At 40.2% G+C, this 23,573-nt stretch overlaps 1 protein-coding gene across 4 annotated transcripts in view; it reads left to right on the top strand.

The window, feature by feature from the left end:
* The window catches only part of HAPLN1 (hyaluronan and proteoglycan link protein 1), a 72,576-nt gene that overhangs the window by 23,718 nt on the left and 25,285 nt on the right, over window positions 1–23,573 (top strand). Inside the window, exons 1-2 of one of the 4 annotated variants that reach the window (XM_034656468.1) lie at window positions 7,097–7,199; window positions 15,916–16,041. In XM_034656468.1, coding sequence (XP_034512359.1) covers window positions 15,924–16,041 — 118 coding nt within the window. In that variant the 5' untranslated portion in view covers window positions 7,097–7,199; window positions 15,916–15,923. Of the gene's footprint in view, window positions 1–7,096; window positions 7,200–14,787; window positions 14,933–14,970; window positions 15,319–15,915; window positions 16,042–23,573 lie in introns of those variants that run through there. The other 3 variants (XM_034656467.1, XM_019808440.2, XM_002927710.4) reach the window with 3 other exon arrangements.

Below are 23,573 nucleotides of genomic sequence, written 5' to 3'. Positions count from 1 at the left end.
GTTAAAGTTGTTTTCTGTCAGCCTTCCATTCTTCCAAAGAGTCCTTTCTCCTTTTTACACTTCTTGGCTGGTCAGTGAAAAACAATTGTATTTCAGTTGCAAGGCCATTTATTGCCCAGAAAGATAACCATTTAGGCAGCTATCCCCTCCAGAGAAACATAAATCAGCTGACATTATTAGTAATTTTCACTCCTCAAATACCCATAACTGTGGTTTTCATTATTACACTGGCTGTGTCTACCTAAGAGTTGGACGGTGAAAACAGTCACCATTGAAGCTCAGAATGTTCAGTATGGGCCTTGGCTAGATGCAGTGCCTCCCAACCATCCCCACCACCCACCCCAAACAGGAAGGATGGTCAAATTAATTTTGTCATGAGAAAAGAAAATCTTTCACAAACAGGGGCCTAATAGTTGGGATGATTGGCTAATGGACTGAGCAAATTCAAATAAAGTAAACCATGTACCCATTGTAGACTTTACGAGCCCTCCAGGCAAGCTCATTCTAACTGGCATTTTTGGCTGTACTAATGCAATGTCTGTACTAAGAGCTGTACAGAAGCCCGAATCCGTTTCCCATGGCGCTGCTAAGCTTTATCAGCTATTGGCCAAATGGGCATTGGCTGGCAAATGAATATTGCCATGGCCTCCAGCTTAGTTTTCTTGGTTTACGGCTATATTACTGAAATTATTAGTAACTGTTTCTCACTGTTTATAAGCGGAAAGTGATAAAAGTTTTCTGCCTCTGTCTACCATTGCCCTAAATGCATCATTTTCCAATGTAATTGTCTCCCCAGTCTATATTAATGCCTCCAATTTAAATAAGCTTTCCTTAAATTATCCCAAGTTAAAAAAAAAAAAAAAAGACGGAAAGCTGCTGCATTTGGCAAATACTATCCCAGGAAATTATCCACAATCGTGGGTGTCCACAAAAGAGGTCAACAACCATTTGCTTTTCATGTGCATTTAATTATTGGAGAGAATTTGATTTGCCAATTATGGTAGTATTTTGAAGCAACTTCATTTTACAATTGAGAATGGAGGCTTCCTAAAGTGGGGATTATGCCAGTGATTTCGTGCCAGAGCCATGGCAGATGCTGAAAAGTTTGACTTGTGAAGAGAACCAAATAAAGAATGGCAGGAACTACTCTGCTCCATGGAAATAAATGTAGCCTGTGCCTCAGAACAGGCAGCCACGGTGGATGGTGTGATTCAGTGGTCACTCGGATGACTTCTTGAGCGAAATATTTCTCCCATTGCCTAAAATGTTCACTATGGAAGATAAAAATCAAAGGCATTATTAGAGAAGCAAGAGACCAACAGAAGACTAAAGATGAAATGCTGGATTTAAGGGCAGAGGGGGTCAAAAGGCCTAACACTTGGGTCAGGACAGCAGGTCTGAAGAGAGAGCCTGGAAGTGTAGATCCGTGAGTAGCTAAAATGTCCCAGACATCAGGATGTTCTAAAGAGAGAAAGAAGACAGAATGGAAACAAAGGAAGGAATGGAGGGATATGAGAGCAAATTTTTTCTCCTCCCACTTGGCCTATTTTGTGATTTAGAAATTCTTGTCTCTCCAGTATTTGTACATTGATGAAAACCAAGGGGGTAAAACCAGGCTTTTGATGTGTCAGTTGAAGAGCAGTAAGTGGAAATGTTCTTATAAATGCATTTCCATAATTTAGATATTGGAACACCAAAGAACACAAGCAAAAAGTTAATCAATGCTTCTGGTATTTTCTTTTTTTCCCATTATCCAGATTAAAGAATAGGATGTTCTAAAACATTAAAATCGACATCAGATAAGTTGCCAGATAGTATGAGGGCACTCTTCCAGCCTGCACGCTGGAGGTTCGAGGACGGATAGACACCCCAGGCAAGGCAGTTGCATTCTAGTGGGGGAACATGAGTATCTAATGACATTAGTATGACACCAAATGCAATCCAGTGGGATTTAAAGAGGTCATTCCTGGTTTGGATTCCATAATGATGAGAGATATTTGGAGACAGGGATTGTGTTTTACATACTTGCCTCTGAAATACTGTGGAATAAATGCTTTGAATATGATGCCGGTAAGTGGGTATTTATTCTGTCTATGCAGATGACTAAACCGAAATTTATGCTTTTGCTGAATGGGTTATTTTGCAAAGACCTGCCTAAACTATCACTAAAAATGCAAATTGTGGTCAAGGTTCCTTAACTGAGGGCCATGCCATTCCTCTCGCTGGGAGAAACAGCAGGCGGCTCCTCAGGCCTTTCACTACATACTGAGAGAATATTTGCCAATTCTACAGTTTTTAAAAATTGATTTTCACTTGACAAGATCATTGAGGTTAATGATTCAATGAGATCATTGTCTTTTGCTCTTTTCCTGTCTTTTTTTAATTCTTTTTAATAACCAGTTACCCTTTCTATACCAGTTATGTTGAGGCCTTTCATTATTTTTAAGTATATTTGCTCTTTTGTATATATTTTAGAATACTTTTCACCTTAACTACCTTAACTTACAAACAGCCAACTTAACCTATTAACTTTATTTTCTCCAATGGCATTTTTACAGAATGAAATTCTTCCCTTGAAATTCAGGAATGAAAAAAAACAACACACCCTTCCAGATGTAGAGAAAATAAGGCTTATTCTGCTTTGAACTTCCTCAAATTTAAATGGCGTTCTTTTGTTTGGTGTCACTCTGCACCCCACCTGCTTTACTCACTTCTCTCACCCTTTGGCCCTGGCGCTGTGGATTCAAAGGCTTTCCTAAGTTCACTTGCGGAGTCTCTAACATGGCCAGGGTGGGTGGGGGATGGGGCACGTGTCTGTGTTGGCACCGGATTTGCTCTATCCCATTTTCAGTCAGCATGAACAGTTGAAGAGGTGCCCTGGTTGCCTCAGAATTCATTGCTAGAAATTTCCACCTGAAGTCCAACGATATTGAGCCTTTTCGTTTCATCGCTGCTCTTGATCTTAGCAACTCAGGTAAAAATTCAAGTCTGGGGATTTCACTATCTTTGCCTCTCCTACAGGCCAAGGGAGGTTTCTAGAAGCTGTGTAGGAAGAGACAAGCCAAGTTCAGAAAGCCTCACCGAGGTGATTATATTAGACAGACTTGTTCCCTCTTCTACCTTTTCACCGCAGGTAGCACCTGCGTCTTCGTTTGGCCTGTCATGCCTTTTCCTTTTTAAGACAGAGGTCAGATAATCATGCAAGGAGTGGATCAAAGGGCACGATCCTTAAGTAAATTTTAAATTAGCAGGTAGGAGGGAATGAGATAGATAATTTGGTCTCAAGTCTTGTTCTTGCCTCCCCCCATCCGCCCCGCCATTTGACTACATTTTACATCCCTAATTTTTGTTTGACGCTGCCGTCGGTGGCAGCACGACTCCAGACCATCTCCAGAGCACCAGGTGAAGGAATAAAATGGTAAATACTCAGTAAGTATCAGCCCGCTCACACTAAGGCTGCAGTGGCTCCTGCTATGCTTCTTTCCCCCCAGCGTGAGAACTCTCCCTCAATAAGACGGGCTGGCCGTTGCCTAGGAGGTAGAGGAGATGGGCAATGCACAGCGAGAGCTGGTCTAAACGCCTTCCTAACCTCTGCTTTACGTTCTCCCGCAGTGGACTTGTGTGTGGACAAACTTGCGGGAAGGCACAGGCCGATGTATGCCCTTGGCCAAAAGTGGTATTTTTATGTTAGAGGAGATACGCTTTTCAGATGGGCAGCACACGTGCAAGATTTGCCCATGGCAGGCTGAGGTTGGGGCGGGCTGGAAAGGCTCCCGGCAGCGTAGTTACCTCCGGCTCGCTCTTGTGCTTAGAACCGCAGAGATGCCGATATCCTTTATTCCTTCATTGGACACTCACTGAAAACTCACTAGGTGCTAGGAGTATCTTTATAAAATAACATAAACTCATAAAATATGGTTTCTGTCCTCAGTCGGGTTTAAACTTTTGTAACATTAGCATGGAATCACTTTTAGGGGCTTCACTAATCGTTTGAAAATTATATGATTCCCTTCATTTGTGTGAAATGTGATGATTTGTTCAAGAGGTAAGTTGTGTGCGTATGTGTGTGGTGTGTCTAACATCTAGAGGGCTACAACCCAGGGTTGTGCAGGTTGTGCGCCATACAACAATGGGGGTTGCCATGCATTCTGCAGTGCACGGTGCAAAACCAATGCCCCTGAGCTCCCAGTGGGTCCCAGAGAATATCGTGGTACGTAGTTTCTACCCTTTCAGAGTCGTACTGCAGTGCTTATGCGCCCATGCAATGGGTTGGATTCTCTCTTGAATCCTATACAATATTCCTAGAACTACTTTCAACAGTCAAGTCTTTTGATAGAGCCTGATATGGAAATGTACTAAATTTGGGGGGTGTTCTGTGATTACACTCGTACTGAACTTACAGCAATGTCTACGCTAACCTCGCATTCCTGAAGAGTCAGTGAAAATCCAAAACGACAAGTTAGCCTGAGATGCTTAAAAATGTTTACATTCTCCTTTTGTAAAACACTGGCACTCTTCCCTACTAGAGTGTACGTGACACGATTAGGACAATCCTTCTTTGTCATGGGTTCTAACAGTTATATTTTTAGAATATTATTTCGAGCTGTGTAAAGATAAGGTAAACAATTTGTGTTAGCGGTGAAGCTTTGTTTAGGTTACCTGCTAGCATCAGGAAGAATGCAAATAAGCGTGACATGCGAGGCCTTCTTGCCCCTGCCCTGGTGCCCTTCCAGCCTGGCTCTGGCTTCTCCCCATCACCATTCCGAGTCTCCTACTCTGGGGTCCTGCGGAGCTGTGTGCCTCCACCCGGCAGCCCGAGGCCTCCCCCGCTCATTTCCTGGCACATACTCTTCCATAGACGGCGAGATCCATTGCCTTCTTCTCCATTTCCTTGTCTTGCACATCCAGCTGAGCCATTATCGCCTTCGTAAAACCGTTCCTGTGCCCTCCCAGGCTGGGTTAGGTGCCTGCCAAGGCTGCGGGTTGCACAACCCTGGAGGGTACCGTTTACCTTGCATACTGGGGAGCCCCTCGTCCTTCAGTAGTAACCTGAGTGTGCCTCCATGCACTTAGCATTCTGCTCTGTTCTACTCCTTCGCAGCGCTCTGAAGGGGGGCTGCTTTAGGATCTGAAGCTTTATTCCCACTTGCAAAAGTGGTGCTCAATGGGTAATTACTTGAATTGTGGCTAAATACGACCCAGGACATAATTCAGGGGCCCTGAAGCTTTATAAGGCTGGGTTTTCCCCGAATCGGCTCAGATTGTTCACTTAGCCTATCTGGCAGGTTTTCTTTGTTCTGATTTCTGTCCTTCACGTCATTTCTCCCATTTCCGGGGGCTGTTGTTGCGGGCTGCCTTTTTCAGGTGTCCATTAGCACAAAGGACCACTGCTCCTTCTCCTCTTCCCAGCTGCTGTGTTTTTCTTCTCCCTTTTCCCCCTCCCCCTCCCGCTCTCTTCCTCTTCTTCCGTCTCTCTCCCGTCTCCCCAAGTCCCCATTCCCCTCTTGCTCCTCCTTCTTCTCTTTGTTCTCTTGTTCCTTTCTCTTCTCAGAGCTTCTCAGCAGTAGGGGCTTTTGCCCTTTAAACAGTTGCTTACAAAAGCACGCATGCTTTTTTAGAAGCCAATCTCTGAATCAGCCATTGACATTTTATTTCCCATGACATTCGTATCCGTAGTGGTTCTCTCAGTATTTGCTCCGTAGTTTGCACTACAAATTATTTTCAGGTGTGCAGTTACTACCAACGTCTGAATGAAATGGCTGAGAGCTCTGTGTGTGCGGGGGTGCATATGTGCTGGTTTTGGATGGCAGTTTCTTTTTTGGAGAGTCGTGCAATGCTACCGTTTCTCTTGCTTTCTAGGTACTATACTTTCAGGATTACATTTCCTCACCTGGGTATAAAGACATCGGCATACCTGGTAAAGTCACAAGGTGAAAGAGAATATTCAAAAGTCATTACTGCAGAAATAATCCCCAACTGTCCGTTGCTCAGCAGTGATGAGAATTTGGGTCTTTTATGTTCTTGGAATGACCGTTGTTTTCTACGAAAATTATGCAAGAGCAAATAGGTAGCTTTTATGGTTGCTCCTTTCCTCTGAACTTTGACAGAACCCAACCAGGAGCAATGTACCTCTACGCTGCTCTCTCGCTAGCATGGACTTGAGACTCTCCTTGAAACTTTACAAAGCCACGGTCAACCTTTGAAATGGAAAAGACCTTGGCAGACTTAATGTTGGTAACTCTAGTGGTGGGAACTTGAAGCCTGATTGAAAGGAAGGGGTCCGTGGGAAGGGTGGGGGTGGTGATTTTATGGTATTCAAGGATTGAAAAACCTTTGAGATTTACATGTACATACTTTCCCTACTTCTGGGAATACTGCCCGTATTTTTACGTTTTGTACTCGTAGATGGTTATTTGGTTCTGAGTCAAAGACAAGCCTGATACTTTTATATATCTCAAAAGTATTAAATGACATTGTTATTTATAAAAGAAATTTACAAATTATGTAGCTATCTTTGGATCTAGAGTAGTCAGTTCCAAGTGACAGAGCAAAACAGTACTTCAGTGCCTATAAAGAAGGTTGGTTAAATGGTATTAGTTGTTTTCAGAATGAACAAATGCCTCAGCTAAAGAAGATGTAAATGAGGATTAATTAGTTTCAAAAGCTTATAAAACACTTTCAAACATCACTATAACTTAAAAACCTACCAAGGTGAATTCTTGGGCTGTATCTCACTTCATAAAACCAATTTGGAAACTTAATTTAATGAGCTTGGCTGTTGATATTTGCCAAGTTAATTGGAGAGTATTGTATTCTCCCTGTTTGTGCTGTATAGACACAGCCTTTTGGACTGGAACAGGCTTTGTTACTCAAAAGCCAATGAACTGAATTCTGATGAGGATCATGCTTTGACGTAGGATGTGAACCAATAGTAAACTTGCTTCAGGATCTTGGAAGAGACCTTAAAAGTGGCAGCCAAAAGAGGTGGAGACTGCACCAAGCCCAGAGGAGACAGAAGTTTCTGCTGCTAATGAACATTAATGGATTTTCTTGTTTTTATCAGGACTTAGTACAACCAGATACCTCAGTAAATCATCGATCATAAAACTCTTCCTTGTATTTCGTTAAAAAATCAGAACCGACACGTATTTAAAATCTTTCTACACCTTTTCAGAGTCTGATCACCGTATAAAATATATGTGAGTTGCCTGATTCTTACTGTCTGTCAACTAGTTTAGAATTACATGGGGAGTCTAGTGGTGAGTTTCGAGCTGGATTTTGTGTTATGTAGAAAGCTTGTCCCTGTCGCATCTTTGATACCACAAAGCTGTCTTGTAGATGATTTTCAGGTGTGTTTTTAGATCCAGGGTTAATATCACATTTACCTGAGAGCTGTTGGAATTTTGAACATTTTAAGAAATGCTAAAATTGTGAATGAAATGGAGTCTTAAAATATTGTTTTGCTAGCTCAATTAGAAACACTTTCAAAAACAGTTTAATTAAAAGTGATGTTATGATCAGTTTTCTACTCATATAAACCCTACTTCTAAATATTTTATTTAAAAACTTTTGTTTCAAATTATAAGGCCTGTAGAGGTTTGCATTCGTTTAGTTGAAGGCATGTGAACTCGATTCTAAACTTGTTTTTACGTAAGTCACATTTATTAAGAGCACTCCTCTCACTTGTCAATTTTATTCATATTTGCACATTAAAAAATAAAGAAGAGAGTTATTTTCCATCATTTAAAATGATGTCAATAAGTAATAAAAAAAATGGAAGTTGTTTTATTTTCTGTAGTCTGTTTTTGGATTTGTTATTTGTAAGGGAAACAATGAGTTAACAATCTAAGTTCTTAATATTCTTACATATATAGAGTCATTCTTTTATAATGTTTCAGAAAAACCTGTTTACTATACATTCTTGGTTAAAGGCGGCCTTTCAATCTCTTTAAATGCCTGTGCTTAAGTTCTATTTGAATTGCAATTCACTAGGGAATATATCTACCCTTGCAGAGTTCTTAATTTAGTGCCAAATTCCTTGTTCAGTGTTCAGAAATCATTTATTATTGCTGTTAATGACAATAAGTCATTTGATTTTATACACTAAGAAAAAATATTTTGAAGTTTAATTTTATATTAGTCACTATAATGCTTTGTTGTTGACACTACTGAGATTTTTGATCACGGGATCAAAGAATAAATTATAAAATAAGGTCTTTCTTACACAAGTATGCCTGGCAAGAATAGTCTTTAGAATACACTTATTCACTTTTTAGAGAATAGTTGTTTTTTTTTTCCAGAATGATGCTAACATATGTATATCCTTCATTGTTAGTTTTGGGGGAAATTCCTTTAGGCCAGAAATGAAGGAAATTTTAGTGAAACTTTCATTTTAGTCAAAATGATTTCTACCATGTGGACTTATTAGTCCCATAATCCGGTCACTATTATAATGCCAACACGCTGTGTCGGCATTGAGCATATTGAAATATGAAGAAACTCTGAGATAGACCGAGAAGTGGCAGCAATGTTAATTTCTATTCTGACAGATTTAATTTTCCATGATGTGGTTTGATTTTTTACCATTTCCTTTATGTGTAATGATAGAAAATGAATATTTTCTTCTGTATTCCATGAAGGATGCACTTGTACGGGCATAGCAATATAATAGTCATATCGATTATAGTCTAATTTTTAATGTTCTATGGTAAAATTATGGCTTTCAGGGCAGCAAATGTAGGATACATTCTCCAAAGATAAATAGCAGGGAAGAGGTTGATTTTCTTTTAATATTACTGTCATCATCAATATGCATATATTGTTATTACATTAACAATGTATTTATTGACTTCCTCTACTGACAACTATCCGGTTAAGAAACAAACTATTAATTATTGATGACATGTTCCGCCCAACCCTGAAAATTCAGAAATCTCATGTAACTGAAAAGCTTTTGAGTAGGTGGTGAGAAGCCCTGCAGATAGTACCTAGACGGAGCTGACAGAAATAGGCCGAAACTACTGGAGTGATTTCTACTATACTAGAGAACTTGGAAACCATAAGTCTTCATGTCCACTTTTTGTACCAGTTTTTTTCTCCAACATATTGTGAATTATCCACTAGAGTTAGAATTCGAATATTGGAATATATTGAGAGCAAGTGTGTGACATCCTGTGAGCGACCAGAGGAGAGAGTCTTACTGACTGCCCATGTAAATGCACAGGGGAACAGACATTTTTAAGTACGTGATGTCAGAATGAGTCGGTGTGTCTGCGTACACCTGCCAACCCCCTGCATGATGTGGCTATGCGTGAAAGTCACAAGAACACTCGAAAGACAAGAAAGTCCTCTTTTACTTGAGTTACAACCTATATTCTTTCCTTCCTGTCATATGAATGAATTTGGACAACTACCTGTCCAGTGGTATTATCCCATTTTAAGAGATTCCTGGCTGAAGGGGACACACCACAAAATTGGAGAGGCCTAGTTTAGTCTGCTTACTGTTTTCATAGTAGAAAAATGAGTCAAAGAAGATATGAAATAAGTATATAATACTATGTTCACTGTACCCAGAAATGCTTCTCCAACCTCAGTGTGAGCTGGGATAGAGAACACAGTTCCAAGTAAAGGTACTGCATGCAAATAAATTTTGAATGAAATGTTCGCAACTTTTAAGCATCACTTTAAGGTTAGGGTTTTACATAGTTTACAATCCAGAAGTGTTGGAATCCTGCTGTATGTCCTTCATTCATTTATTCATCCAGAAATGCCCGACTGCTACTTGAAAACAAGAAAAGTCCCTACGCTGGTTAATATGTATATGCACTGCTTCGCCCCGCACACCCTAGGTATTCAGCAAAAGCTTGCAGAATTGAGCACTATGTTCAACACCAAATACAAGTCGTACTTTTACTCATGTATGCCTTTTTTCAATTTTTTGGGGAAAACCTATAAACAAAACCACTGCAGAATCCTTTCACAAAACTGGTTTGGGGTAAGTCTAACTCCTATCTCAAGAATTATTTAAAGCAGGTTCAGATGGTTTAATGAACAAATGCACTTAGATAAATGAAGGGATGCTGCATTTGTCCCTAACTCCATCAGTATTCTCTGAGAGAGAGAGAGAGCAGGCAAAGAATAACCAACCAAAAGCAGTAAGCGAATTGAATTGCTATTTCAACAAGCATTATTGATATTATCCCTTTAAAATCCATGAATTTATTTGCTGAGGAGGACAGTCCTAAAATGCAATATGAGTAGAATAGAGGGCCTAAACTCTCAGTAACAAAAAATTACACAATAACAATAGTAACTAATGAACCAATGTGTATAAGACATTGACATTGTCATTGACTATTCCAATTGGTGGCTAAAAACACATGACCCAAAAGCAGCCAAATGACTTCTGTCAGGATCACATAACTAGGAAATGACAGAGCCAGGACCGAAACGAAATTCTCCCTTTCCTCCTTTACACTTACACCATGTCTCCCCATCTGCCTAGGAGAGCTCCAAGGTACATGCTACTGGTTTTCCATGTAGTTAGACTTAGTTCTCCTGTTCACTCTGTGCCCTGGTTTGGATGCTAAATCATGTGATTGTGTCAGATATCAAATAATGTGATAAATATTATAAAACATAGGAAGAGGAGAAAAGTGGAGAGAAAAATGGAGAGGTTGGGTGAGATCCGTATGCAATGAATGGAGAAATAGGAGAGAAGAAAAACAAGAAAAGATAAAACGATGGAAAATTTAAAGGGAAAATGGAAGTAAAGTAGGTGATTTCAAAATACAGAGGAAGAGAAGAAAAAGAAATAACTCATAAATTTTAAGATGCAGACTATTCTGGGAATCCTGAGGATCCTAGACAGCAAAAGACTGACCACGACCGGGGGAGAAACGGTCCGCGGCCAGCCATCTCATTTTGGTAGCTTGTGCTTCCGTAGAACAACGCAAGATGACAGGGGAAACGCCATGTTCACTTGACGTTTATACAGACTCACTCTCTGAAGGGAGTTGTCTCATTGAACAAGGATTTTTTTTTTTTTTAATTATGGCTTCTCCCTCGAGTGTTGGGTATATTCCAAGCAGTTCTGCATTACACCATCGTATGCGACAAATCCTGGGCTTAAGTAAAGATCCACTTGTCCCTCCTCACTGAACAACTCAAATGCACCGTCTGAATTCTTTAGCTATCATTTGGGTCAGAGGTCTGACTCCGGCTCTGCGCGGACCCGGAGGGTCGAAGCAGAGAACAAAGCCAACCAACAATGCTGAGGACCCAGCATCAGGTTGTCGCTTTTTTAAAAAATCGCTAAACATGAAAAAGAATATACAGTTTGAGAAGCCTACAATTTTTAATTCCATGAAATAAAGGCCGTTCTAACAGCAAAAATGTAAAAAAAAAAAAAAAGTTACTTCACAAAAACCCCAAATTTTTTAAATGAATTAATGTAACCTAATGAAGAAGTGCTCTTTAGCAGTCCCTTCTCTTTCCTTCTTTTCTTTCTTTTGTATTTTTGTTTTCATTTCACTGCACCACTGACCAATTTTTAAGAAACACTGATCACGAGCCCTCTTCTGCCTATAACTAGATCAGACTTAAAAGATCCCAAGGAGGAAAAGATTCAGTCTATTTCAAAGTAATTCTGTTTAATGAGATTCTTATTCAATCTTCAGCAAACTTTGCATTGATTCTTACAGTTTTTAAACCAAATTTCAAGTGCTAAATTGAAACCTGGTGTATTTCATGATGTCCTCAGTGGAGGAAAAAAGTAACTGTCACCATCCTCCCTATAATAATAGAGGTAACTCTTGAAACAGTGTTAAACTCTCCTCAGTCTGGGCTGCTTTAGTCCTTGTGGCGGTTTCTCCCGGGTCCAGTTTTCCATTCATTCTTCCTCTTGGCACAAGGAGGTCCTGGGTCTTGGGCACACGTTGAGGAAAGCACTGAGACGTTGAACTCAAACATGTCTGTGCAAACGGGGCTGTGATAAGTGCTTCTCCTATAACCCGTGAGAGAGGGATGAGGGACAGCATTCCGAATTAAGTGAACTTTAAGAGATCTGAGAGAACCAGTGAGGACAGCCGAAGGTGTTCCTCAGGGAACACAGGATGGCATGAACGGTGCTGGAGAGTGCCAGCTGTGGGGTCAGACTGCCCAGATCCCCAGGACCTTGCTTTACATGCCTGGGACTCCACCACACTGACTCTATTTCTGAAATTAAAAGTGTGTATAATAACACACTTCTTTGGGGCTCCTGGGTGGCTCAGTCGGTTGGGCGTCTGCCTTTGGCTCGGGTCATGATCCCGGGGTCCTGGGATGGGTTCGTTGGGTTGTTTTGAGAAATAGTGAATAAACAGGTGAAGCTCCCAGGGCAGTGCCTATCATGTAGTAGTTGGTCAAGAAACACGTGGCATAGCTCTCAGGGCACAGAAAACAGCGTGCGCGCCTTCCGCTTGGCTTATTTCCCCACTACCTAATACGGCAATTTTATTATTATTTTTTAAATTGAAGTATAGTTGACATGCATTGTTCCATTAGTTTCAGGTGTACAACACTGTGATTTGACAAGTCTGTACGTTACCTTGTGCTCACAGGTGTAGCTACCATCCTAACACTAATTTTAACACAATAGGCGTTTAAGGACTAGCAACTGGTCACTTCGGTATTAGACTGTTGGTATTAGTACGTCTTTATTTCTGTCAAACTATTAGACTTTTATGTTGGCCACAGTATCTTGCTTCTGAATAGTGGTTTAATTATCACCAAAGCAGAACTGTAATATTACAGTCCTATCCTAGGTCCGTGACCAAGAACACAGACATTTCCATGTGAACTCTGGAAACTGACCGTGGCCTCAGGCAGCAAGGCCTGCGAGGCTGAAGAAAGACCATCGATGTGTGAGCTGCAGTTGAACTGAGCACTAGTTCAAGGCTGGTAATAACTGGTTGTATAGGAGTCCCCCAAATTTCCCAAATTTTTACTCATATCCAAAACTAAAAATTGCTTACCTAACGTAGCTGGATACCCAGAGAAAACAAAATGCAAACCAACAGGATTCAATTCATTCACTCGCATGACCACCCGCTAGGCCCGAGGCCTCCTTCACTAAGGATCAGGGCGCAGACTGGGCCCCCCTTGTCCTCAGGACCTCCATCTGGTGTGCAATACCTCCTGTTGTATTGCTGTTTGCTGAAGAGTGTGTCCCCAGTGTTCGTTTTTCTAGTTTCATCTCTTTTGGTAAGACAATGCGGCCAGGGTAGCCAAGATAGCTCTCACTCTCTCCACCAGCAGTGCCTGATGCCAGGGTGCTCAGACGCGCTCCCTGATGTGGTCTCTAGTCTAACACGAATCACTGAAGATGTGCGATATGCTTTTCAATTGAAGATGAGAATGGTGTGTGTGTGTGTGTGTGTGTGCGTGTGTGTGTACTCACGGGAGCCACCAAAGCAGTGTTCATGGTCCCCGATGGTACTATAAATGAGTAGAAATGAGGCAGGGCACAGCATGTTAAAGAAAGTGCCATGTGACTTCTCCCATGTAGGTCTTGGGGCAAAAAGAGTATATTCACATATAACACAAGTTAAGGTTTTAAGATCATAGCAGGTTCAAGTTAAAGAGCCTGAATAAACAAGGCAATTAAACAAAGAACACGTTAAAAATGTTGGTCTCATGGTCTCAAGGATTGCATGAGCCATTGCAGGCACTATGCTGAGCCTAAGCACTTGGCAAATAGACTTTCAATTAAAAGGAATTGCTGTTGGAATTATTATTTATCCCCCATGCCCTCCTGGGGCATTTGCAATTAAAAACTGAGTCCTTGGACAGTTAATATGCTAATTCAATGAGATGAACCCTTGGTGATAGAACTTTTAATACCATGGTATGGAATTAAAGGAGATATATAAATTTGTATTTTAAGTGAAAGTGAATAAAAATCAGGAGGACTGTAGGGATAGGATGCACAAGTCTAAAAGTGGGCATATGTGCATGTGTATAAATTATGCTGTAAATGACCACACAAATGGGAAAATTAATATAGCAAATTCTCCGCCCCTGTTCCTCTGATCCCTCCCTTAGAATTTCTCCTTTCTTTGCTGAAATCGTACGCTTTCCCCACACTCTCTTCCACATTTCCTTCTCCTTTGATTCCTGTGGCAAGCAGAGAGCCCCCAATACCTCTTGTGTTGGTTTGCCCATTGTTTTATGTTTGCGCATATAATTGCCCCAATTACACCCCAAATTCCAAAAGATCACCTTTATTATGTTTATTCACCCAAAATGCAATTCTGGGCTGAAAATTGGTAATATCTGTCAGTGATATTTCTATGGACAAATGTCCATAGCTTCAAAAAAAAAATCATCATTTCCCACAAGCCCTCAGAGGAACAAGCAAGTGAACTTGAGAAAATAAGATTAGCAACTCAGGTAGAATTTTGAAGGTGACACTCTCAGTTTTTTGGAAAAGTAAGTTTTGTAATTTGCCCATCCACCATCTTCTTTCTGTGACATAAGGAAGAGAAAGAAAAGGAGTAAAGCTAACATGAATGACTGAAGCCACAGGCATCCCAGCAATGCTGAGTTTTAGAGGGGAGAATGCAGGGAGGTGGCTCTGTCCCAGGAGACGGGATGCCCGTGACTCATGTTATCACCAGGCTCTGGAGTTGAGGCTGGCCTGCAAGGACCTCCAGGAACAGACTCAGAGCTCTTTAATAAGTATTCCAGGGAGTCAGGCTTTCCTGGAAAAAACAAATTAGTGTGAGAGGCCAGTACTGTGCAATTTCAGTTTTAAAAATAGCCAAGTGTTGTTAAGGCCGCTGTGTGCATGAGAGAAAAAGAAAGCCCTTGTTAAAATTTGCCTCAGCTTTCACATGAAAACAGAGGAGCGACCCTGAAATTCTTGCCTGGCAAATACTGCCAAGGTCATAAGGTTCGTATCACTTGGAGTCACTTTTTCATCCTTCAGATGACAAAGTTTGGGGGGACCGTGTCCCCTTTTCTCAAATTGGTCTTGCAATGAAGGACAGCCAAGCCACGGCTCTGCCTCTTTCACTTGCACCAGAGCCGCGCATTGCCGGCCGGTTCCGCTCCTCGTCCGCCTGATTGCCCCGGGAGGCTGGGGGGGGACGTGCCCGCAGCCGAGCCTCTGCTCACTGCAGAGACCCTACCTGGCACTGCAAGTTGGTGCGTCAGCATTTGAGGTAGAAATGAATGAAAAATCAATCAGGATGACTGCAGTGGTAGCATGCACAACTCTAACCTAGTTTGTCCCTCATTTTCAACTCTTCACCATCGACCCAAGCAATGTTTAAGATGGTAAGTGAATCTGTAATAAATATGTTGCTTTTGCTCAACCAGGGATTTTTTTTTGGGGGGGGTCTTCTTTTTTATTCAGAACAAGCAAATCTAACCTGCTTAAGAAGCCACATGTGAAATGAATGATGATGTCAACTTTCAAGCAAATATTCTTCACTTGCCCTGGTTTAAGATTCAGTTCCTAATTAGACCGGGGGATACCCCTCTCCGTATCTATCAAACTGTTGTTTTGTTAAGTAATACTTCAAATTCAGAGATTTAAATATTCTCTAAAGTCTTTTTATATCATTGCCATATCTTTTTGTAACCAACTGTAACTCTTTATATCAAAACAATACTGATTTAAATGTCTAGATTTACAATGCTGCAAAGATAGGGTTAAACACTATTCGGACTCTGGCTACAGAAGGGAAACTGGAATTGTTCAAAGCTGCAGTCCTCAGCTCGCAAACACAGCTACAGTAACTTTCTGAACAGATTGGGTTAAATATTTTTACAGACCCATTCTATGATGATAAGGCGGTAGTAAGTAGTGCAATGCAACACTCCAAAGGCTCCCAAATCTCACAAGCCTCTTTGTGTGTGATGCTCTCACAGTGAAGAAGATGCCTTGGGTTATAAAGATGAGGAGTCTACTTCTTCCGGTGCTGATTTCGATCTGCTGGGCCGATCACCATCCAGACAACTACACTCTAGATCACGACAGAGTTATTCACATCCAAGGTAAGAAAACACAGGTTCTCTTCTGAAAGTCGAACTGATTTCAAGTTACTTGGAGTTGGGATGCTTGGTTGGTGCTTCTGAATTTTAGTTCTGCTGCATTGACTTTTTCTTTTCCTTTCTGTTAACTGGTGAGCATGTTCTCTGGCTTTTGACTGCGATTGAATTACAAGTAGGGTTAAGAACTGAGGACGATTCAAGTGGAATGGCTTGAGAATGTCCAGCTGCAGGGGTTGATGCCACTGTCCAAGGCTTTTTACTACAGTCGTTATCTTCTAAGTAGGATGCAGGGCATAAAGTTTGTTTCAATGGAAGCGAGGGGAGGGAGACAAAGGAAGTACAACTTAGGGTGTAAGGCCATCCGTGAGAGTCATCGTAAGGAAAACAATGTGAAAATGCCAGTCAGACAAGCTAAGGTTCAGGAGAGAGTAACTCACCTTAGGACCATCTCCCCTGGTAAAGCTTCAGTTTCCCATCGAGCAGTGCATTGTTCCTGCATGTTTCTTCCCAGCTCAGCTGAATCCTAAGCCTGAGAGCCGGAGCAAGATTCAAGGCTGCAGTACAACGCAGCTGTTTCCTCAGTCCAGCCTCAGATGAGGGACATCCTGCATTAAGAAAGCGGAGAGACTTATGCAATAAGAAAAAGAGAGTTTTAAAGGCTCTATAGCATCTCTCTTTGCCCTTGGATGCTGAATAATTAAAATAAGAATTATAGACCTTCACAGCTTAAACATATGATGATATTAATTTTAGATGAACTCAGTTTGGGGACAAGAGGCATTATCAGTCTGCCAAGAGACATAAAACATTAAATTACATCTTCAAGGTCAAAAGCGTAGTCTCAGGAAACTGCCATCCACTGTTGGAAAGTATGGTTTGTGAAGGTCAAATGATAGTGTACGTCTTGCTAGAAGTATTTTCCTGCATATATTCCGACTACACAAATAGAATTCTGAATTTGACAATGTCTAGCTATTTTAGACATCTCTCTTTCAGTTCTCTTTGCTTCCCCCAGCTTTATGTTTCCCCATGTTGGACTGTGAAAAGGAATTATATAATCATAAATTGTACTATGCAAGCTGCTGACTCAGCTATTTCTTTTCATGCATATGGTAGAATCAAAGCTGTTTCCCAAAGGCGGAACGGTATTTACACACAGAGATTTCTTGAGGAAGGGTAACATCCTTTAACATCTAATCATGGAATTCAATTCAGCCAAAACAGTAATAGCTAGGCATTAACAATAGCAGTTTTAAATCCTATGTAAAATAAATTTTGGCTGTGGTTTCAAGTAATTATTAAATTATTAAATTCTTTTTACCTTATTAACCATGTGCAAAACATTTAGTCTAAATTGCACCCAGAGTATGAAAATATCATTTTAAAATACTCAGTGAGGAAAACTTCTGTTTCTCCAGCCTTTCCAATCCCATACACCCTGCTGAAATTTAGTGCAAAGGCAGTTTTGACACAAGCGGTCAGAATTATCCAGATCATTTGCCTAAGCTACCCAATTTTTTTTAAATGACTCGATAGTCCTCTTCATTTTAATTGTAAATTCATATTCTTAGAAAGTTACTCACAGCTTTCAAGTAATAAAACTACAAGGCCTATACTTTGCTTGTGGAAGTTGACACTGAAATGTGATTTAGGACAAGATTACGATGCTATGTCCGTAGGTTGGCATTTATTTTAAAATTGCTCTAAATACCCATCATCGTTATTTTTCTTCAATAAAAAGTTTTCCTTTTCCTCTACGATTGCATTCAGACTGCACTTCCACATTCTTCAGTCCTTCAGAGAAACACCTCCAAGTGGTCTGCCATAATTTCAGTTGTCTTTTACAACACAAACGTGAATCACAGAGCATAGCAGACAGTCACTGAAGCGGATGACCTTTACTACGTCCTGAAATACTGTATTATTGTCTCACATTTAAAACTGTTATTTATCAAACTTGGCCCAGAAGGAATTTAAGGGAGCTGAAATCCTCCTAAAATTTTATATGAATTTTAGAGTCAGAAGATTAAATGGGTAATCTAAATCTCAAATTCCTGAACTGGACTGATAAGCAGTATGAGCTTCTCTCAGTGACAGGAAATCGGTCAAAATTCATGTTATTACAAAAACACCTTTTCTATCTCCCATTTTTCATTAAATCTGTTCTGTACTCCAAGTTCTCCAGGCCTAAATAATACTAGAGGAACAATGCCCATCATCCTCGATTTCTCCCCGGCTGCCATGATGAAGTTCAACACTTTAGTACATTCTTGAGTCTCATGCGTAAGAGTCACCTAATTATTTCTCTGAAGGCTTCCTCCCAATTTTGTCATGGAAGCTTCCACAGAGATATAGGCACAAAAAACTTCATCTGGGTTTAAAAAAAAAAGAGAGAAAGAAAGTCAGGTTACCAGGGGAGAAAAAACAGCAATTGTAGGCCCCTGTGAAAAGCATTTCTAGTGAAAAGCATTTTCTCATGATAAAAACTCTCCCAACTTCCCATGGGGAAAAACACAGCTTTAAATAAAATTGCACGAGTACCAATGCATTCCCTTTATTTGTTGTTGTTGTTGTTCAATCAATTTGGTTACATGAGAAAGCAAATTCCACTTGTCCATGAAGTCTGCTGAAAATGCGTAGTCAAGATTTTCACTTGTGAATCATATACTGCCCTCAATGTAGGGAAGGGTGATTTCCTCAATTACCTCCATAGGAAGAGATAGCTTTCGTTAATATCTTCTGGTAACGCTCTGAACTAATGGATTATACTCCTTACTTCATAAGGTGCCTGGTCAAACAACTTCTAAATCCTTTGAAGCTTGAGATCATTAGTAAGAATTTTGTATGGAGTACCAAATCACACAGAAGCACAATTTTTGAAATATTTGGATTGGGTCCAAAAACACTTTGTGTAGGCTTTCAATTACTAGTAGAAGTTCAGAGATGATGAATATACTTTTTAAAATACAAGTCTTAAGAGAGCAGAGAAATGTTGTGACCACTTGACCATTAACCAATGTGAAAAGCAAAGTAGTTACAGGTGCACTGAATATTTAAGTGCTTGACCTTACCCAGGTTGGAGAGCCAGCACTTCCTGCCTCTGGTGTTCAAGAAAAGGTCTTCTGATGGCAAGTTCAAGAGCATTAGCCTTACTGCCACTTACTGGCTTTAGATCTTGGGCAACTTATTTATCTCTTCAAGTCTCAGTTACCACATCTAGAAAACAGGGCATGATCACAGATTCCATAGAGCTTTGTGGGAATTCAATCAGGTAACACATGGAGAAGCACCTAGTACTGAGCCTGGCACACAATAAGCTCCCGATAGATAATAGCTGTGACTGTCATGGTAATCACTTCTTAGCCATCATGGAAAACTGACCTTGATGCGCTTGGGTTGGGGAGATGGTTAAATGGGTGATGGGGATGAAGGAGGGCACTTGTGATGAGCACCAGGGGGTGTTGTGTGGAAGTGTTGAATCACTAAATTCTACACCTGAAACTGATGTTGCACTGTATGTTAACTAACTGGAATTTACATAAAATCTTAGGAAAAAATATTAATGAATATAACAACAGCAACAAAAAATGACCACATCATTACCTTAGTTCTAAGGAAGTAGATATTTTATAAGTCACCTTCTTTGTCCTCTTTAATTTTACAATTTAAGATTTCCCCAATAGTATTAAACATCATCTGATCATTTTTACTGAAGCTTTCCAAACTTAAGTAATATTTAAGGTGAACACATATAAGCTAATTTATATGTTTTGAAAGTCTAATAAGAGGAAAAACTAATGTATATCTGGAACCGTCACTGGAAGTGGACACTCCCACTCAGTGTGGTTGGTCCCTCCCTCCCATATGTGTCCCAAACAACTCCTCTGTTCCAGTGTAACGTGTATTCCTTCGTGCTAACATGCCTTCCTTGCCTCATCACATCGTGACCTTTGGAATACCCCAACTGTATAGTAGTGCCTGGCACACAGTAGGTATTTAACATGTCTGTTGAAAAATGAATGAATGTAATGAGATACTTCCAAATGACTACTGTCATAATCAGAATTTCTGAAATCCTGTGCCATTCACAGCATTTAGTGACGCATGACACATGGTGTAAGCTAGATGAACATTATACAACTGCTTCCATTCTGTGATGTTGGTGTAAGTTAAATCATCATTTATGGGATTGAAGAACTTAAAAGAACTAGCCTAGGTCATCTAGATCAATATCCCATTGTACCAAAGAGGAAATCAAGACCCACAGCTTTTATGTTGCTTGTCCCATGTGGCCTGGCTGATGAGGGGAAGCTTCTGTCTGCTAATCTCCTCCCCTTCTTTAAGTCTGGGGTCATTGCCACTTTCTCCCAATGAATTCTCCCTGCCGACTGCATCCCATGTCAACTCCTCTGGCGCCCCGATCTCTCTCATACCTTCCTTTCTTTTTCTCTACAGCACTGGTTATCTATTCTACTTATTTTTATGTAATTGTATCCATCGCTGCAACGTGTGTTCCTCAGCTCCACAAGGGTAGGTAGGGAACTTGCCTGATGTATCCCAGTCACCTAAACCATGACCTGGCACGTAGTAGGTGGTCGACAGATGTTTGTTGAATAAATCCAGGACCAAACATCAGGTACTTTTCCTTACCAAGTCCTAGTCAATTTCCAAAGCTCAAAGATGTCTTTCTAGTTCATGGAATGAGAGGTGGCAGATGAGGAAGAGGATTATGAGTCTGGCAACAAATTCGGTTGTATGCATGGCTCCCACACTGCCACAGCATCTTACACTCCGTGAGAGCCCACCCAGGGCGGGAGGCAGCAATCGTCCTGATGTGTGCATGGAGCTTTGAAGAGTATTTGATTTACGAATGGCCATTGCAAGGCTATCCTGTTCCTTATGTAATGTCTGCAGAGTCGGGATCTGGTGGTGCAGAGTGGATCAAAGGGGATGGAGTGAATTTAATAATGTATGACCACAAACCATCCACAGAGCCAAAATTTCACGTGAGAACTAGATAAGTGTTACTCCAGCTTAATTTTCTCTCTTCCACTTAAAACTCATTTGGACTCTGAGTCTGTTTTGAAAAGTTAAATTAATTCATTTTTGTATTTTTGAGGCAGGGTAACGGTATTTGTCACAAATGCAAAATCCACAAAGATCATGTATATTTTCCAAATTGCATTTAGATAAACATATACAACATTAATAATAATTCTATCTAGAAATTACTAGCTATAAAATATCAGCTAATTTAATCATGAAATTATAAAAATTAGCAACATCATGAGTATTAGATGACCTTTCTAAAATCTACCAGTTTATGACAGAACATAAAGCCAAATACAATGATAAGAACCAATTACATTAAATACAGGATTATCATTTGATCAAACTAAGAATATCACCATATGAATATAATAGATGAGTCCCCCAGTGAAGGAAATGTGTATATACGCATACACATATGTATGTAAAAATACTTATGAACTGCACACATCCATATACACACTTATTGGGGCTGCTATAATACCATAGACTGGGGAGGGGGTTCATAAACAACAGAAATTAATTTCTCACAGTTCTGGAGGCTGAGAAGTCCAAAATCATAGCAGTGACAGATTGGTGTCTGATGAGAGCTAAAGCTTCCTGGCTCATAGATGGCTGCCTTTTCTCTGTGAACTCACATGATGGAAAAGAACAAGGGACCCCTCCTGGGTCTCTTTAATAAGAGCACTAATCCCCGGGCGCCTGGGTGGCACAGCTGTTAAGCGTCTGCCTTCGGCTCAGGGCGTGATCCCGGCATTATGGGATCGAGCCCCACAAGGCTCTTCTGCTATGAGCCTGCTTCTTCCTCTCCCACTCCCCCTGCTTGTGTTCCCTCTCTCCCTGGCTGTCTCTGTCTCTGTCGAATAAATAAATAAAATCTTTAAAAAAAAAAAAAGCACTAATCCCATTCATGAGGGCTCCACCCTCATGACCTAATCACACATCAAAGGCTCTACCTCTAAAAACCATTACATGGGGATCACTATTCAACATAGGAATTCTGAAGGGATACAAACATTCAGGCTACAGCAAGCTCCGACTCCATTAGGCACTAGGGATAGACTGATGAACAAAACACATGGTCTTTGCCTTCAGGCAGCTTTTAATCTAGGGAGAGACAGACATTACTAGGAATATGGAACCACTGACTATGATAACTGATGGAAAATTATGAAATGCTACAGAGAGAAGATAGCATTATCTGTTATTTTATTTAGACAGGGACATACGAAAAATCAGTTTCTTTAAACTATAGATATAAGTCAAACACGGCAGTACCTTTCTTCAGCTACATAGTTGCTACAGCAGACCAACACCCACGTATAAAGATATATATATCTATCTATATATAGATCTATATATGACACGTAATGGTTACAAACAGAAAAGGCAAGGAATGAAGTGATTATAGATTAATGTACAATTTCTATAAATTCCTTCATCTGGATTCAGAGATATATTTTCATACCAACTTTGCATGTGCTAGCCCTGCCCTAATCTTCTCTGCATTCGTGTGTCCTTTTGAGAAAACCTCCAGTCAATTAATAAACACTGGCCTCTTTCATGCAAAGCATTGGGGTATTCTCTGAGGTAGGACAGACCATCTCCTCAGTGAGCTTGCTGACAAGAGTATCAGGGCAAGAAAAAGGTGACAAAAAGGAACAACAGGAGTATTGAACAGAGGGGGAAATATGGAGAAAAGAGTAATTAGCTACTAAACAAAAAAACTCTTACTACTTAGAACTCTACACTCACTGAATTTTTTATCACGTAGATTTAAATCCATAAAATACCTCTTAAGAATATTACTAAGCTTGTTATTGAGTAACCTAGAATGCTGATTCTATGTTATTTTATAAAGCATATTAAAGCAATACATTTTAGACTATTTCCAGGTATAAAAAGCTCCATTTAATAATCTCTTCAGGTAACAACAAAGTCACACTACCAGCTTTCTCTGTTCCATTCTGGGTGCTGAAATGGGCAAACCATGTGGGAAGCCAATAATTATTTGGAAACATTCCCAAGTACCTACAAAATCCATTAAATAGAGAAGCCTTTCCCTTTGGTTGCAACTTTGCAGGAACCAATGTTGACTCAGCTAAAGCCCTGACTTATAGCTTAATGGCTTAATGTTAAAGTGATTTTAACACGCTGTTTCTCTGACTTTACTAGATATCAAGAAAAAAATATATTTAGATTTCTTTATTGCTTTGGCTCTTTATTTTAAACATAAAGTGGAAAATTGCTCTTTCAGGAAAGTCTTCTGGCATAGAAAAATCTACCAAAATGCTAAGAAGTTAATATGTTCAATTAAGAGGTTATCAAAGTGGTAATATCCAGGGGGCATAAATCTTTGTCATGGAAATATTTTTATTTCAAGACGAAGACATTGTGAAAGCATAGGATATCTAAAAGTTCTACAAAATTTCTTCAAAAATATTTTGTGTGCGTTGTAGTAGCAATAAACATGTGTGGCCCCCAAA

The sequence above is a fragment of the Ailuropoda melanoleuca genome, chromosome 3 (genome assembly GCF_002007445.2).
Source record: "Ailuropoda melanoleuca isolate Jingjing chromosome 3, ASM200744v2, whole genome shotgun sequence".
In the NCBI taxonomy this organism is placed as follows: Eukaryota; Metazoa; Chordata; class Mammalia; order Carnivora; family Ursidae; genus Ailuropoda; species Ailuropoda melanoleuca.
Note: the sequence above shows the minus strand (reverse complement) of the source record. Positions and strands in the feature narration are given on the sequence as shown.